Here is a 15184-nt window from a genome sequence, read left to right as displayed (position 1 = left end):
AAAGGATGAGGAAGTGGTATGCACGTGATTTGTGTGTTTTCGACTGCTCACACGTTTCTCTCATTCATTTTAGCCGACGTATGAGAACAAAAACACTTTCTAATAATAATAATATAACAACCTTTTTATTTAATTAATTAATTAATTAATTATATCACAAGCTTTCTAGAAAGGCGTCACGTAACGACAAACTTGTGGCTGCTACCACACTTTCTATGTGGGGTAGCCATCAAATATTGTTTTCTTTTTAAATAAAATAAACACTTCAAATAACCCAGCCCAACATCAAATAATCTTCCAGGGAATGGAATCCACTGTTGGTTTGGGTTGTGGGCTTCAGGCCCATAATAATATATTTGTTCAAATAAAATTATAAAATTGAAATTGATTAAAAAATTATATCATCTTTTGAATTATATTATCCATAGAATATAATTTACTCTCATTACCTTAATCGGACGTGTAACGAATTTACGGGTCGCTAAACAATAATGAGCAACTATGTATCAAACGTTTTCCAAAAAAACTATGTATAAAACAATAGAGTTTGGGTTGATTTTAAATTTTTTAAAATTGACTTAAAAAATAACAGAAAATTTATGAATACAACAAGTGGATGAATGTGATTTTTTTTTTTCTTTTAAATTAGAGAAAAAAAATAAAAAGTTAAAGATAACGTCACATTTTTTATTTTTTGGGTAGCTGAAGCCTTACTAACCCTTGGGAGATTTGTCTGAAAATGAAGATCTTTTAGTAAACAATTGCATTTTTATTATATAAAGGATAACTTTAGTAAAGGTGGTCTTATAAGAAAGACTTTCAACTACAATATCACCCAACAGCCTTCCCTAAGGCCATTTTAAAATGATGATTCCCAAAGCATGGGACAAATAGTTATAAATAGGATTGTGAGTAAAACTTAAATAAATGAAATTAATTAACAAGGATAGTAAGTAGTATTAAATATGTTTTTTAAGTTAAAAAAAAGCTATGACTATAGGGATAATACAATTTTTTAACATTAATATATATAATAATTATAATATTAACCAAATATTTTTCATGTGATTAATGCGATGATGATGATATTGATACATGGTACATGATTAGATTGAACTAATGGCTTACATCATTTTAAGGACACAAATATCAATTGGTAGAAGTATGTACCTAATTTAATCTTATTTTCTTATTTTAACTAGATTTAAGATTAAAATCTTTAATATCTATATATTCTATGTCGATAAATTGAGATAAACTGTAATTGCGGAAATGTACCTGGATCTTGAATGAAGAACGATTCATTAAGTCGCTCTTCTTTATTTTTTTTTATCTTGAATCTTCGTGTTCTGGATCTGAACCTGGATCATAATGTTTGAATCTGGAATGTCTTGTGGGTGAAGTTTAAGTCTTCCAATCTTATATTGATAGCCCTTCTTGAGTGTTCTTGAGAGATGAACATGAACCTCATTTTGTCTGATGAGAGAAACAAATATGTAGACTATCTATATGAGTTGGGAACCTAACCCTAATATACTCATTTATTATTCGGCCCATCAACAAAATAATAAATGATATTTCTGCTTCTACACAAATATGTCCCCATATTTATTATAGATGTTTAAATAAACACATAACATTTATATTTTATAAATCACTTTATTTGGACTTTAATCTTTATTATTATAACAACTAATATGAAATTATTAAATAATATATGTACCCAAATATTGGAAACAATTCCAACACTTACTGTATATATATCACATATAATTGTATATAATTATTAATAAGAATGATGGAGATCATTAGAAAATGATGCAATTTCAAGGGGAATGACCGCCACCACGTCCACCTTCTTCACCACTTCCACTTCCACTTCCTCTTTCACTTTCGCTGTCGCTCCCAGCACCACGTCTCATTCTTCTTGAGAGCATGCATTTCTACTCCATTGTTGCCACTAATTCCTTGACATTCTTTGCTTCTATTTAAGAAGCAGATTCACCATCGTCTATTGCGTTTGATAAGAAACAAGAGAAAGTTGTTACAAAATTCTCATCCCTAAATCGTCAGGCCTTACAATGTTCCTTTTTGGTCAAGATTCTTCATCTTATTGTTGACTAGATTCTTTTTTATGTGGACTTCTTGGTAACCTTTCATTTTTTGCTCCTTCATCTACTGAAGTATTTTGAGCTAAGTTAGGGCTCCCCTTGTCACTATTATCACTACTACAGGAGCTACTCGTAGACGTGGGTATGGTAGATTAGTCTGAACAGTTTCCTCAACTTCATTCATGTAGTACGAAGAAATTTTTGTCGAAAATAACATCTCTCGACACAATGCATTTGTGGGTTGATGGATCCAGACACCACCACCATTTTCTTCTTTCGTCATAGCCGGCGAACATACATTTAATAATCTTTGCATCCAATTTTCTCCTTCTCGAGTCTGGAATATGGACATAACAAGTAGATCCAAAAACTCGAAAATGCTTAACATTTGGCTTAAAACCATAAAAGCATCTCGAATGGAGATTTGAACTCATTTGGGCTAAGCGGAACTCGATTGATGACATGGACAACACAACTCATTCCTTCTGCCCATAAGTGCTTTGGTATATTCTTCATATGCAACCACGACTTACAAGTCTCTATAACGTGTCAAATCTTCCTTTCAGCAATCCCATTCTGTTATGGGGTCTCAGGACATGAGAGTTTTCTTTTTTTACCATTTTGCCAATAAAATAATTCAAACTCTTCTGAGCAAAATTTTCCACCATTGTCTGTCCGCAATACTCGAATTTTTCTTTCTTGTTCTCCTTCTACCGTCTCCTTAAACTCGAGAAATTTAGAGAACACTTCAGACTTCTCTTTCACGAAGCACACCCAAATGAATCGGGAAAATTATCTACAAACAACAACATATATTTACTTCCCGAGTATGAGGCAGTTCAAGTTGGTCCCATCAAATCACTATGAACTCAATCCAAAGGATCCTTACTTCTCGATATAGAGTTGTTGAATGGAAGTCGATGAGCCTTCCCATATTGACATCCTTCACACACGCTTCCCTCCTCAATTCTTAGATTTTCAGGTATACCTTCGACAAGTTTCTTTCGAGACATAACATTGAACTTAGTCATATTGACATGCCCAAGCCTTGCATGCCATAGAAAGGAGGTGCTTTTGTCGTTCACATTTTCTATGTACGAATTTGATGCTGAAAGGACAAAAAATCATTTACCCGAGTTCTAGTGTGAATCACATTCGCCTTGATTTCTTTCACATTCCTTAAGAACTTCACATCGTGTGGACCGAACAATACAAGGTTTTCGGCGTCTACAACATTTGTGACCAAGAAAAGGTTCTTCCGAATTCCTGGAACTTGGTAGACATTCTTCAGAGTAATAGATTCTCCTTTGTCGTTATCAATGACAACCAATTCTTCCTTTTTAACTTCGTGAACTGAGTTATCTGCCGTGACAATGCCACCGCCCCCATTATGAACTCGACTCGACAAAAACACGAAATCATCTCTAGTAACGTGATGTCTGCACCTTGAATCGACGATCCACCTTTGATTGATTTCCTATTTACCATGAGAAGCCTCTGTTTTCTTTTCCTTCGAAGTCGTCACATCAACATGAAAAGCCTTGTCCCAGTCCTACTCAACACGCTGGTTAGACTTTTCTCCGAGATTTGAACTAGCAAAATTTTCATTCAAATTTACTCGACAATCTCTCTTGTAGTGTCCAGTCTTGCCGTGCCTGAAACACTTAAGGGGCTTTTTAGGAATATTTGAAGAATCCTAACATGTTTCTTTCCTCTTCGACTTTCTCTTTTTCCAGCTAGATTTCTTAACGAACAACGCATTGTTCGACTCTTCCTTTATACTCGTTCCAACCATATGTGCGGCCAGTGCCGTTCCTGAGATTTTTTAGGCCTTAGGCGAAAACACGAAATTGGGGCTCTACGCATAAACTTCACTTGTGTTTCACCGTAGATCTTCAATAACCTTCCAATATCTACAAAGATGCAACATAAATTGTCAATGAAAGTGACTTCTTCTTGCATTTTTAGATGCAAAATCATTGATAATTGTATCGTAATCAATATATTCCAAAAAATCTTTTTCAATATATAAAATAACAAGTCCATTCAATCTATCTTGAGACATCGAAGACCTTAGATAATTTTTCAATAATTTTAACTTAGAAAAACTTCTTTCAGCAGAAGCTACCGTAACAGGCAATGTTAGTAAAATTCGATATACAATAAAGACATTAGGATAGCAATCTATTGACATTACAAAATCAAGAATTTCAGCAGCGGGCATATCCAAACTAGGTAAAACAACTTGTAGTATTTTTAGTTCAGAAAACAAATCACTCAAATTAACATCACACGTACCTTCATGAGAAAATACATTACAAAATGTGCTCCACTTTTCTTTCAATTTGCTTTCATTAAATGCCTTCAACTTTCCAGAATTTATAAGGAACCCAAATAAGTCATTAAACTCATTCAATTGTTCAAACCTATGTTTTAGGGATGCAAGAGACATATCAACCAATACTAAAAAATAGTTGATCCTAAAAGATTCTTCTAGCGATTGTTGTTCAACATTAGAAGTATTATCATCAAAATATTTTCAAACAATTAATCTATTTTCAAAGATCTTTACGGCTTAACAACAAATACACAATCTCAAAACAAAATATAAAAATAAATAACAATCAAACCCTGATGTTGAATTATCACTTTTAATGGTTAAACCTTAACTCAAGGCTCAACCCAGCGAAACAGAGCCATCGTCGAAATTATTTTGTTGTTGGTTTCGTTGTCGGTTTCGTTGTGAGTTTCGTTGTCGATGTAGGATACAGAGACTAAGAGAGACAGACAGTAGGGTTTTCAATTTTTTGTTCTGATAGTGTTAATTTATTTCTCTATTTGGGCTATAGAGCAATGGGCCAAAAAATCTAACATAATAAAAAAAATTAAAGAATAAGAAACTAAAAATCCTTATTAATACCTAGCAGCATATATAAAAAAAAATGGGCCCCTTTTTGGTCATAGGCCCTAGGTTATGGCCTAGGCTGCCTACCCCTCCGGGTCGGGCTTGTGTGCGGCCAATGACTCTTGAGATGACAATAGATTTTCAAACTCTTCGAGTGAAGGTTGTTAAGCCCAACCTTGAATCGAGGTGATGAATGGTGTATATTCGGGTCGAAGTCCTCGAACAATATGCCTTTTTGTTCGAGTCTTTGAGATTTTCTCATCTGAGTTCAATAAAGAAATTTTTAAGCATATGTTCTTTACCTTAAGAAAGAACTCCGAGACAGATCTAATTTTCTTTGAGGCTGCCAACTCGTTTTCAAGCATCTGGAGACGAGCATTGTTCTTTTTGTTGAAAAGACAATTAAGTGTTTCCCAAATCTCACGAGCAGATCCAAAGCTGATGATGTGCTCAAACAGATTGTGGGAGATTAACCTCTTCAACACAAATTCTGCCTTCGCGTTGAGTCTCTTCCGCTTCTTCGATGCTTCCGCATTTTCAACAACATCCTCAAGAGCTACATCATCATCGACTACGACGATGTCCCATAAATCTTCCCCGATTAGGTATGATTCCATTTTTTTATATCCGGTAGTTTGATTGGTTTAACAACTCCAAACCGAATCCAGCTACACGACCACCACTTTCCATATCGAATAACAACGATACCTTCTTCACCAAGGTTACAAAAGCTCTGATACCATGTAACGAAGTCACAATCATGGCTTTAATGATCGAACCGTGAAGAAATATATTAAAAAGTAAATAGAAAATTTAGATAATGAAAACAAACTTGAATGAAAATTTGTCTACTTACTGAAATAAAACACCATTACACCCTTATAAAAAATAAAAACATAACTTAGACATTAACCTATTAGACATGAAGAGTCTTATACCTAAAAAAAATAAAAACATAACTTAGACATTAACCTATTAGACATGAAGAGTCTTATTTACTAAGGATAAGATAAAAGATTAGACAATAACAACCAGAAACATTTATTATTATTATTATTTTAATTTCTAACCGAAGTCCAAATTTGGGAATGAATGGAAAAGAGATTTCTTTCACCAAAACTCAAGATCTCGCCGGAATCTGGCTGGCTCTGATTTTCAGTCAGAATACTCATCGATATAGCTGGTTTATCGAAATTCATCTGTTTCGGACCTTGATGATTATGATGATGGTTGTTGTTAGAGAGATTTAGACTTGCAGGCTCTCTAACTTCCGCCGCCATGGATGGTGGTTCAGTAAGATAACTCGTCGATGGATCGTTCTCGCTGTGATTATTATTCGTCACCGGAGCCAGAGGCCAAGAACCCAAATCAGGATTATTGAAATCGAATAGAGTTTTTACCTTATTAAACAGTCCTGATGTCTGAAAGATCAACTCAGTTGAACCCAATTCAACTACTCCATTAGAACAAGGAATACAAACCATAGTTTGTAATCCAAACATATGACCTTGTCGAGCCCTCTCACATGAAGATCCAGCTAACAGTTCAGCTCCTACAGCCCAAACAGTTGATGAAGTCATAAAAGCCTGACCAAGCAGACCGCTCCCATTGGAAAACGACTGAGTCATCGAAAGCAAGAAAAACCACTCCGTATCAGTCACTTCCTCATCGATGGCTTCATCGGCTGAAGAGGATCCGCCGGAGATATGTGAATTGAGATCTCGGAGAACCCTTTTCCGGTGCTCTTGATCCTCAGGCGACGCAACTGATTTCCGTTTACCCTTATCTTCCTCTCCCTGATAGTACCCATCGCACCATCCAAGCGCAGATATGCCTGAGTAATCGAGCACAGATGATTGCCAGAAGATGGCGTAGGTCCAACTTTCACGGGAACCTTCAATCAAGGCTTGTAGGCGTTGCTGGAGTGATTCTTGATTGAGAACTCTTGGGTATTCCGATGAGGAAGGAGACGTCGGCGCCCAAGGCCAATAGGTGGTGAGATCCGATGACATGAAATTCTCAATCGTTGATGAATTGTCGTCTGTCCATAGATTCATAGCTGGCAAACGATAATCTGTCATTGAAAATTAGGATGAAGATGAATGAATGAATGAATTACAGGTGGGAACGGAGGGATTGGAGGAGAGAGAGATAAAGTGGGAAAAGGGCGGCAATCAAAAATGGTGGCTGAGGGATTTTGAAAAAGAGATAAAGGAGATGAATTTAAAATACATTTGAGTTTTATTTCAGATTAATTTTAGAAGCATTTGGAAACTCCCTGTTGCCTTCTGCTTCTTTTAGTGAAACTAAGCCAAATAGATAATTAATTATTAACTTTTAATTACAACTTCTTATTTCCCTTTTATACAATTAAACGGATCTAAAACTTATTTTAATTAATAAAACAAAATACCCATGATGAAATTTTGTAGTGATTTGCTTGTTGTTAGAGGATTGTGAAAATAAATCAAATGATTTTAGAATAGAAAAAAAGTCAAAGTTATTTTTGTTAAGAATTTGAATAATGTAATTGATTCAACCACCAAATTATTAAAAAGTTACTTAAATAACTTAATTCCAAAATTTGGTTTAAAATGTCTTAAGTAGAGTATTTGTTTGCTGTTTTTTGAATTTGGTTACCAATTATAATTATTTTTCTATATTTGCTATCTTTTTTGTTTTTTATGCAAAATATGTTTTCTAGATTTTAACCTTTTATACTATTATATCTCAATAATAAATGCGTAGTTAGTTAGTTTTAATAAAGTTAATTTGAACCATAACTACTGAACTATGGTTATTCCATGTTACATTTTTTTTGATTGAGTATATTAGTTTGCATGTTTATAATTTTAATATTGAATGTTATTAAGTTAGCCTTAGTCACGTTTTTAATTTATGAAAAATAAAATAAAATATATAAAGAAAGAAAGAAAGAGAGTTTGGAAAGGAAATGGTGAGGAAGTGGTATGCACGTGATATTCGTGTGTTTTGACTGCTCACACGTTTCTCTCATTCATCTTAGCCGACGTAGGAGAACAAAAACACTTTCTAATAATAATAATATAACAACCTTTTTATTTAATTAATTAATTCATTATATCACAAGCTTTCTAGAAAGGCGTCACGTAACGACAAACTTGTGGCTGCTACCCCCACTTTCTATGTGGATAGCCATCAAATATTGTTTTCTTTTTAAACAAAAAAAAATTCAAATATCCCAGCCCAACATCAAATATCTTCCAGAGAATGAAGTCCACTTTTGGTTTGGGTTGTGGACTTCAGGCCCATAATAAAATATTTCAAATAAAATGAAATTTATTTGAAAATTATATTATCCTCTTAACACATTTATGGCCTCTAAACACTAATGAGGATCTTTTAGTAAACAATTGCATTTTTATTATATTAAGGATAACTTTAATAACGGATTGATATATATGAGCCTTAAAGAAAAGAAAGACTTTCAACTACAGTAACAACTAATTCTAAATATTTTAATTGGAGTCGACTAAGTAAAATGATGATTCACAAAGCATGGGACAAATAACTAGAAATAGGATTGTGAGTAAATGATTTCCTCCAAACTAATTAACAGGGATAGTAAGTAGTTTTAAGTAAAAACAAATACTATGACAATAGAGATAATACTAATTTTTAACATTAAATATATATAATAATTATAAAATTAACCAAATATTTTTCATGTGATTATTGCGATGATGATATTGATACATGGATGGTACATGAGTAGATTGAAGTACTATAAAATGTATAATGGCTTACATAATTTTTTTAAGTACACAAATGTTAATTGGTAAAAGTACGTACCCAATTTAATCTTATTCTTTACCTTAATTATACTTATACCTATAACATATAATTAATAAGAATGATGGAAATCATTAGAAAATGATGCAATTTCAAGGGGAATGACCTCCACCACGTCCACCTCCTTCACCACTTCCACTTCCACTGCCGCTCCCAGCACCGCCGTAACCGCCTCCTCCACCTGAGCCACCACCTCCACCACTGCCGCCACCATACCCGCCTGCACCACCACCACTACCGCTACCCTCACCAGATCCCCTACCACCACCATACCCACCTGCACCACCACTACCACTACCCCCTCCACCACCACCACCACCACCACCACCACCACCTCCGCCTCCACCGCCTCCACTGCCACCCTGCCCACCACCAGAGCCATACCCAGACCCACTACCTTCTCCATAACCGCCACCATGAGCTCCACCTTCAGCATACCCTGAGCCGCCGCCACCACCTCCACCGCTCCCTCCACCTCCACCACCATTACCATGCGTTCCTCCAGCAGCACCATAACCGCCTCCACTTCCATATCCACTCCCACTACCACTTCCGTAACCACCAGAAGCACCACCAGCATACCCACCTCCTCCTCCGGCGCCATGTCCCCCACCACCACCGCCGCCACCTTCTTCAAGGGCATTTAGAAGGGCTCTGGTGGCCGAGCATAGGCCCAAACCCAAAAATGCAAAGAAAATGAAAGAGAGAAGTTTGTGTTGGGCCATGTTGTATTATTATTAATTGGATGAGTAGATCATGGATATGGTGGCATGTATTTATAGGGACTAGAGCTAGCTAGCTAGATAGCTAGAGAGAAAGAGCGTCCTCCAATTAATCCAACCGGGTTTTTGAAAAGGATAGGCAAGGCAGGCGTGGAACTTGGCATGCACTTGTCACATGCAAATGAATTAAGAAGTTTGAGTGAGATCGATCATTTTCATGGGAAAAAAAGTGTCTGGTCCTCCAATAATTATTAAGTGCATAAATAAGAGATCGACAGATCATTGCATGTGCTTGAATATTGCGCGCAATTCCATCAAATAACCTAATGTGCTTTTGCTGTAACCCATTCCATTTCATACCATACCATACATGATATATACATGTTACAACTAATATTAAAACTCCTCAATGCATTTTACCAATTCAAAATCAATTTTCACCAAATTCATTCATATATATAATCGTACCAATTTTTTTTTTTTAAATTCCATTCAATCGTAAGTAGCTAGCTTTTCACCATGTTCTTCTTTCTTTGGTTAATTTGGTTTGAATGAGAAATTTAAAATTAAATTAATATAGATTTATTAAAATGAATTAGAAAATAGAAAGCAAAATATATAAGTTGTTGTAGGTCTAAAAGAATGTTCCATGTGTAGTATACTCATTAGCTAGGGTAGGTAAAGATTTTACATTCTAGCTAGCTAGCTAGCTAGGTTGTTGACGTTGAGTCCTCCACTCCAAGTCTCCAATCACATTTTCTCTTTTCCATTTCATAGTATATGTGCCACTCATTCACTAGTGCGCCGGAACACCATGAAAAGTGATGTAAACTCTCATTATTTTCACATTGGAAACTCAATATTTTTCATTTAAATATGATATTGTTTGGTACAAGATTATCAAAATTTAGGGTATGGATGAAAATATTTTAAGGTGTTTAGTAACCATAAAATTAAAATTGGAGATATAATTCAATTCTTAAGGTTCTTAAATTATTTAAGATTAAGAAATTAAATTTAAATTATAGTTATAATTGAATTCAAATTTATAATTCTCAATTTCATTATTTTTTTTTTTTTGCTTGAAATAGTAATTTCAAATATTTATTTTATAAACAAAAATATTTAACGTGTTGAACCGATATTTATTTTTTAATTTAGAAATTTAAAATGTTTAAAGGATATATATAATTTAATTTAACAAATTAATATTTTGAATTGATATATATATATATATATATATTTACAAATAATAAGTTACATGTTGAACCTATATCAATTTTACTCATCCAAACATACTCTAAGAGATATTAATAGTTAATAAATAAATTATTCTTTAAAACATAAATTAAAGATATTTTAGTTAATAAATTAAAGGTATTTAAAGATACTGAATTATTTAAATAATTCATTAGTTATTTAAATATAATAATAGTATTATTAAAATATTTAATATTTTTAATAATGTTGTGATAATATCTAAACTGTTAGATATTAGATATTTAATATGTATATTAAAACAGTTAAATGAATTATTTTGTTTTTTTTTTTCAAAAATCAATTTAGCACATATATTAATAAGAAAATAAGTAAATGAATCATTTTCTTTTATATTTCAAATATATCGATCCAAATAAGAATGAAGTTTCTCAGACCAAAATTTTAATCAAAGCCCGCACAAAACATCTTCACATATCATTCAAATTTCAAATCCTTTCTGAATTCTTACAAAAAATAGATTTCAGACTTGGATTATGTTATGAGAATCATCTTACATATTAAATAATTGTATCAATTTCATTCAATATAAAATAAATTATTATTACATCATAAATATTTTATCAATTTAATTATTCTATTTTTTGTTTTATGTGAATGTAGACACTCATTTTTTTATCTCCAAATTTTATTATTTTTAATAATTCCTAATCTATAAAAATAATTTTAAAAAATCCAAAATATAAACGTTAAAAAAATTTGGAAAAAAAAATTTGATAAATATATCATGTCATTTTGTTTAAAATATATATATTGTAGAATAATTTAAAGTTAATTAATGAATTTAGTTTAAATAAATTAAACTCATCATTAATTAGTTATTATTTAAATATTTTTAGAATAGAATAATAATAAAAATGATAATTGAGGTAAATACTCATTGTTATTTATTATTGTTTAATTTAAAAAACAATAAAATTTAAACAAATAATAAATATATATATATATATTTATTGATAATATTATCATGATTAATTTATTTCTATTTTGTAGAAAAAGAAAGGGATAACCTAAAACAAAAAAAAGTTCAATTTAAAAAGATCGATGAGTTAACCCAAGCTGAAGATAATTAAAAAAAATGATTTTTTTAACCTTCATTTCCGCCACTGTCGACTCCTTCCATTCCAAAAGGAGAGCGAGACTCTCGCCTCTCTCTAAACCTTTTATCAAAAAATGATCGGCGACAAAAAAAGGCAGAAGGATCTCCCATAATCGTCGACTGGATCTGGTCTCCCAATGCCCGCCGAGAAGACCGCATCGTCCCCTATTCGTCGACTGGATCTAGTCTCCCCTATGACCGTCGAGAAGATCGCGTCGAAATCAACTCTCAACACGCCTATAAAAAAGAGATGGAGCAAACGAAGAAAGGGAGGAGGAAAAAAAGAAAAAAAAAAGTCAAATTGAAGAACCCCCGATTATTTTTTCAATTTTTCTTCTCGGAGTGATAGAGAGTGAGAGAGTTAGCTAGAATAGAGTGATTTAGGTTAGCTGTTCAAGATCTTTATCTTCTATAAGATTCCTTTAAATCTAATATACTAAAAAGAAAGGGATAAGCCTAATAAAAAAAGTTCAATTAGAGCAGGGAAGATAATTAAAAAAGAATTTTATTTTAACCCACATTTCCGCCCCTGCCGACTCCTTCCATTCCAAAAGGAGAGCGAGGCTCTCGCCTCTCTCTAAACCTTTTCTCAAAAATTGATCGGCTACAAAAAAGGCAGAAGGATCTCCCATGTTCATCGACTGAATCTGGTCTCTCAATGCCTGCCGAGAAGACCGTGTCGTCCCCTATTCGTCGAATGAATCTAGTCTCCCTTATGACCGTCAAGAAGATCGCGTCGAAATCAACTCTCAACACGCCTATAAAAAGGATATGGAGCAAACGAAGAAAGGGAGGAGGGAAAAAAGAAAAAAAGAAAAGAAGAGCCAGATCGAAGAACTCCCGATTATTCTTTTAGTTTTTCTTCTCGGGGTAACAAAGAGTGAGAGAGTTATCTATAATAGAGTGATTTGGGTTACCTGTTCAAAATCTTTATCTTCTGTAAAATTCTTTTAAATCTGATATACTAAAAAGAAAGGGATAAGCCCAAACAAAGTCCAATTAGAGCAGGCCCATCAAAGTAGGCCTAATAAGAAAAGATTCAGATGAGCTAACCCTATTCGAAGATAATTAAAAAAATGATTTTTTAACCCTCATTTCCGCCCTGTCGACTTCTTCCATTCCAAACGTATAGCGAGGCTCTCGCCTCTCTCTAAATCTTTTCTCAAAAAATGATTGGCTACAAAAAAGGTAGAAGAATCTCTCTTGTTCTTCGACTGGATCTGATCTCCCAATGCCCGCTGAGAAGACGGCAATGTCCCTTTTTCGTCGACTAGATCTAGTCTCCTCTATGACCGTCGAGATGATCGCGTCAAAATCAACTCTCAACACGCCTATAAAATGAGATGGAGAAAACGAAGAAATGGAGGAGAGAGAAAAAGAAAAAAAGAGCCAGATCGAAGAACTCCCGATTATTCTTTCAGTTTTTTTCTTATCGTGACAAGAAGTAAGAGAGTTAGCTAGAACAGAGTGATTTGGGTTAGCTGTTCAAGGTCTTTATATTCTGTAAGATTCCTTTAAATCTGATATACTAAAAAGAAAAGGATAAGCCAAAACAAAAAGACCAATTAGAGCAGGCCCATAGAAAAGATCCAGATGAGCTAACCCTAGATCAAAATAATTTTAAAAAAAGATTTTTTTTAACCCTCATTTCCGCCCCTACCGACTCCTTCCATTCTAAAAGGAGAGTGAGGCTCTCGCTTCTCTTTAAACATTTTCTCAAAAAATGATCGGCAACATAAAAGGTAGAAGGATCACCCTTGTTCGTCGACTGGATCTGGTCTCCCAATGCCCGACGAGAAGACCGCATCGTCCCCTGTTCGTCGACTAGATCTAGTCTCCCCTATGACCGTCGAGAAGATCGCTTCGAAATCAACTCTCCACACGCCTATAAAAAGGAGATGGAGCAAACAAAGAAAATGAGGGGGGGAAAAGAATAAAAGAGTCAGATCGAAGACCCCCAATTATTCTTTCAGTTTTTTCTTCTCAGAGTGACAAAGAGTGAGAGAGTTAGCTAGAACATAGTGATTTGGGTTAGCTGCTCAAGATCTTTATCTTTTGTAAGATTCTTTTAAATCTGATATACTAAAAAGAAAGGAATAAGCCCAAACAAAAAAGTCCAATCAAAACAGGCCCATTAGAGTAGGCCCAATCTGAAAAGATCCAAATGAGCTAACCCTATATCAAGATAATTTAAAAAAAAGATTTTTTTATCCCTCATTTCTGCCCCTACCGACTCCTTCCATTCTAAAAGGAGAGTGAGGCTCTCGCTACTCTTTAAGCATTTTCTCAAAAAATGATCGGCAACAAAAAAGGCAGAAGGATCTCCCTTGTTCGTCGACTGGATCTGATCTCCCAATGCCCGACGAGAAGACCGCACCGTCCCCTGTTCGTCGACTAGATCTAGTCTCCCCTATGACCGTCGAGAAGATCGCTTCGAAATCAACTCTCCACACGCCTATAAAAAGGAGATGGAGCAAACGAAGAAAATGAGGGGGGGAAAAGAAAAAAAGAGCCAGATCGAAGACCCCCAATTATTCTTTTAGTTTTTCTTCTCGGAGTGACAAAGAGTGAGAGAGTTAGCTAGAACATAGTGATTTGGGTTATCTATTCAAGATCTTTATCTGTTGTAAGATTCTTTTAAACCTGATATACTAAAAAGAAAGGGATAAGCCAAACAAAAAAGTCCAATCAAAGCAGGCCCATCAGAATATGCCCAATCTGAAAATATCCAGATGAGCTAACCCTAGTTGAAGATAATTAAAAAAAAGATTTTTTTAACCCTCATTTCTGCCCCTGTCGACTCCTTCCATTCCAAAAGGAGAGTGAGGGCCTCTCTCTAAACCTCTTCTCAAAAAATGATCGGCGACAAAAAACGTAGAAGGATCTCCCTTATTCGTTGACTGGATCTGGTCTCCCAATGCTCACATATTCGTCGACTGAATATAGTCTCCCCTATGACTGCCGAAAAGATCACATCAAAATCAGCTCTCAACACGCCTATAAAAAGGAGATAGAGCAAACGAAGAAAGGGAAGAGGGAAAAAAAGAAAAGAAGAGCCAGATTAAAATCCCCCAATTATTCTTTAGAAAGAATGGTAATTTTATTTATAAAGGTTGAGCGAAGTACCAAGTATATTTATAAAGTTGTAAAATTCTATTTTTGTATATAAAGTTGTCAAAAGATGTAAAAAATATTTAAGATAACGGAAGTTATCTAACGGCGTTAAATTTGTATACAC

At 34.2% G+C, this 15184-nt stretch overlaps 2 protein-coding genes across 2 annotated transcripts; both read right to left on the bottom strand.

Moving 5' to 3' along the window:
* Positions 1-6039: 6039 nt before the first annotated feature.
* On the bottom strand, positions 6040-7182 carry LOC124945851 (transcription factor MYC2-like). Its single transcript, XM_047486362.1, has one exon. It carries the CDS (start codon positions 7095-7097, stop codon positions 6075-6077), a length of 1023 nt encoding a protein of 340 aa, XP_047342318.1. The 5' UTR covers positions 7098-7182; the 3' UTR covers positions 6040-6074.
* Positions 7183-8704: 1522 nt separating this feature from the next.
* Positions 8705-9745, bottom strand: LOC124910506 (glycine-rich protein DOT1). Its single transcript, XM_047451152.1, has one exon. The coding sequence runs from the start codon at positions 9570-9572 to the stop codon at positions 8940-8942; it is 633 nt and encodes a 210-aa protein (XP_047307108.1). The 5' UTR covers positions 9573-9745; the 3' UTR covers positions 8705-8939.
* Between the last annotated feature and the right edge of the window lie 5439 nt (positions 9746-15184).

The sequence above is a fragment of the Impatiens glandulifera genome, chromosome 7 (genome assembly GCF_907164915.1).
Source record: "Impatiens glandulifera chromosome 7, dImpGla2.1, whole genome shotgun sequence".
NCBI lineage: Eukaryota > Viridiplantae > Streptophyta > Magnoliopsida > Ericales > Balsaminaceae > Impatiens > Impatiens glandulifera.
Note: the sequence above shows the minus strand (reverse complement) of the source record. Positions and strands in the feature narration are given on the sequence as shown.

Bases quoted from the DNA above. Each gene is read 5' to 3' on its own strand.
- LOC124910506 (XM_047451152.1), bottom strand. From the start codon at position 9,572: ATGGCCCAACACAAACTTCTCTCTTTCATTTTCTTTGCATTTTTGGGT.
- LOC124945851 (XM_047486362.1), bottom strand. From the start codon at position 7,097: ATGACAGATTATCGTTTGCCAGCTATGAATCTATGGACAGACGACAAT.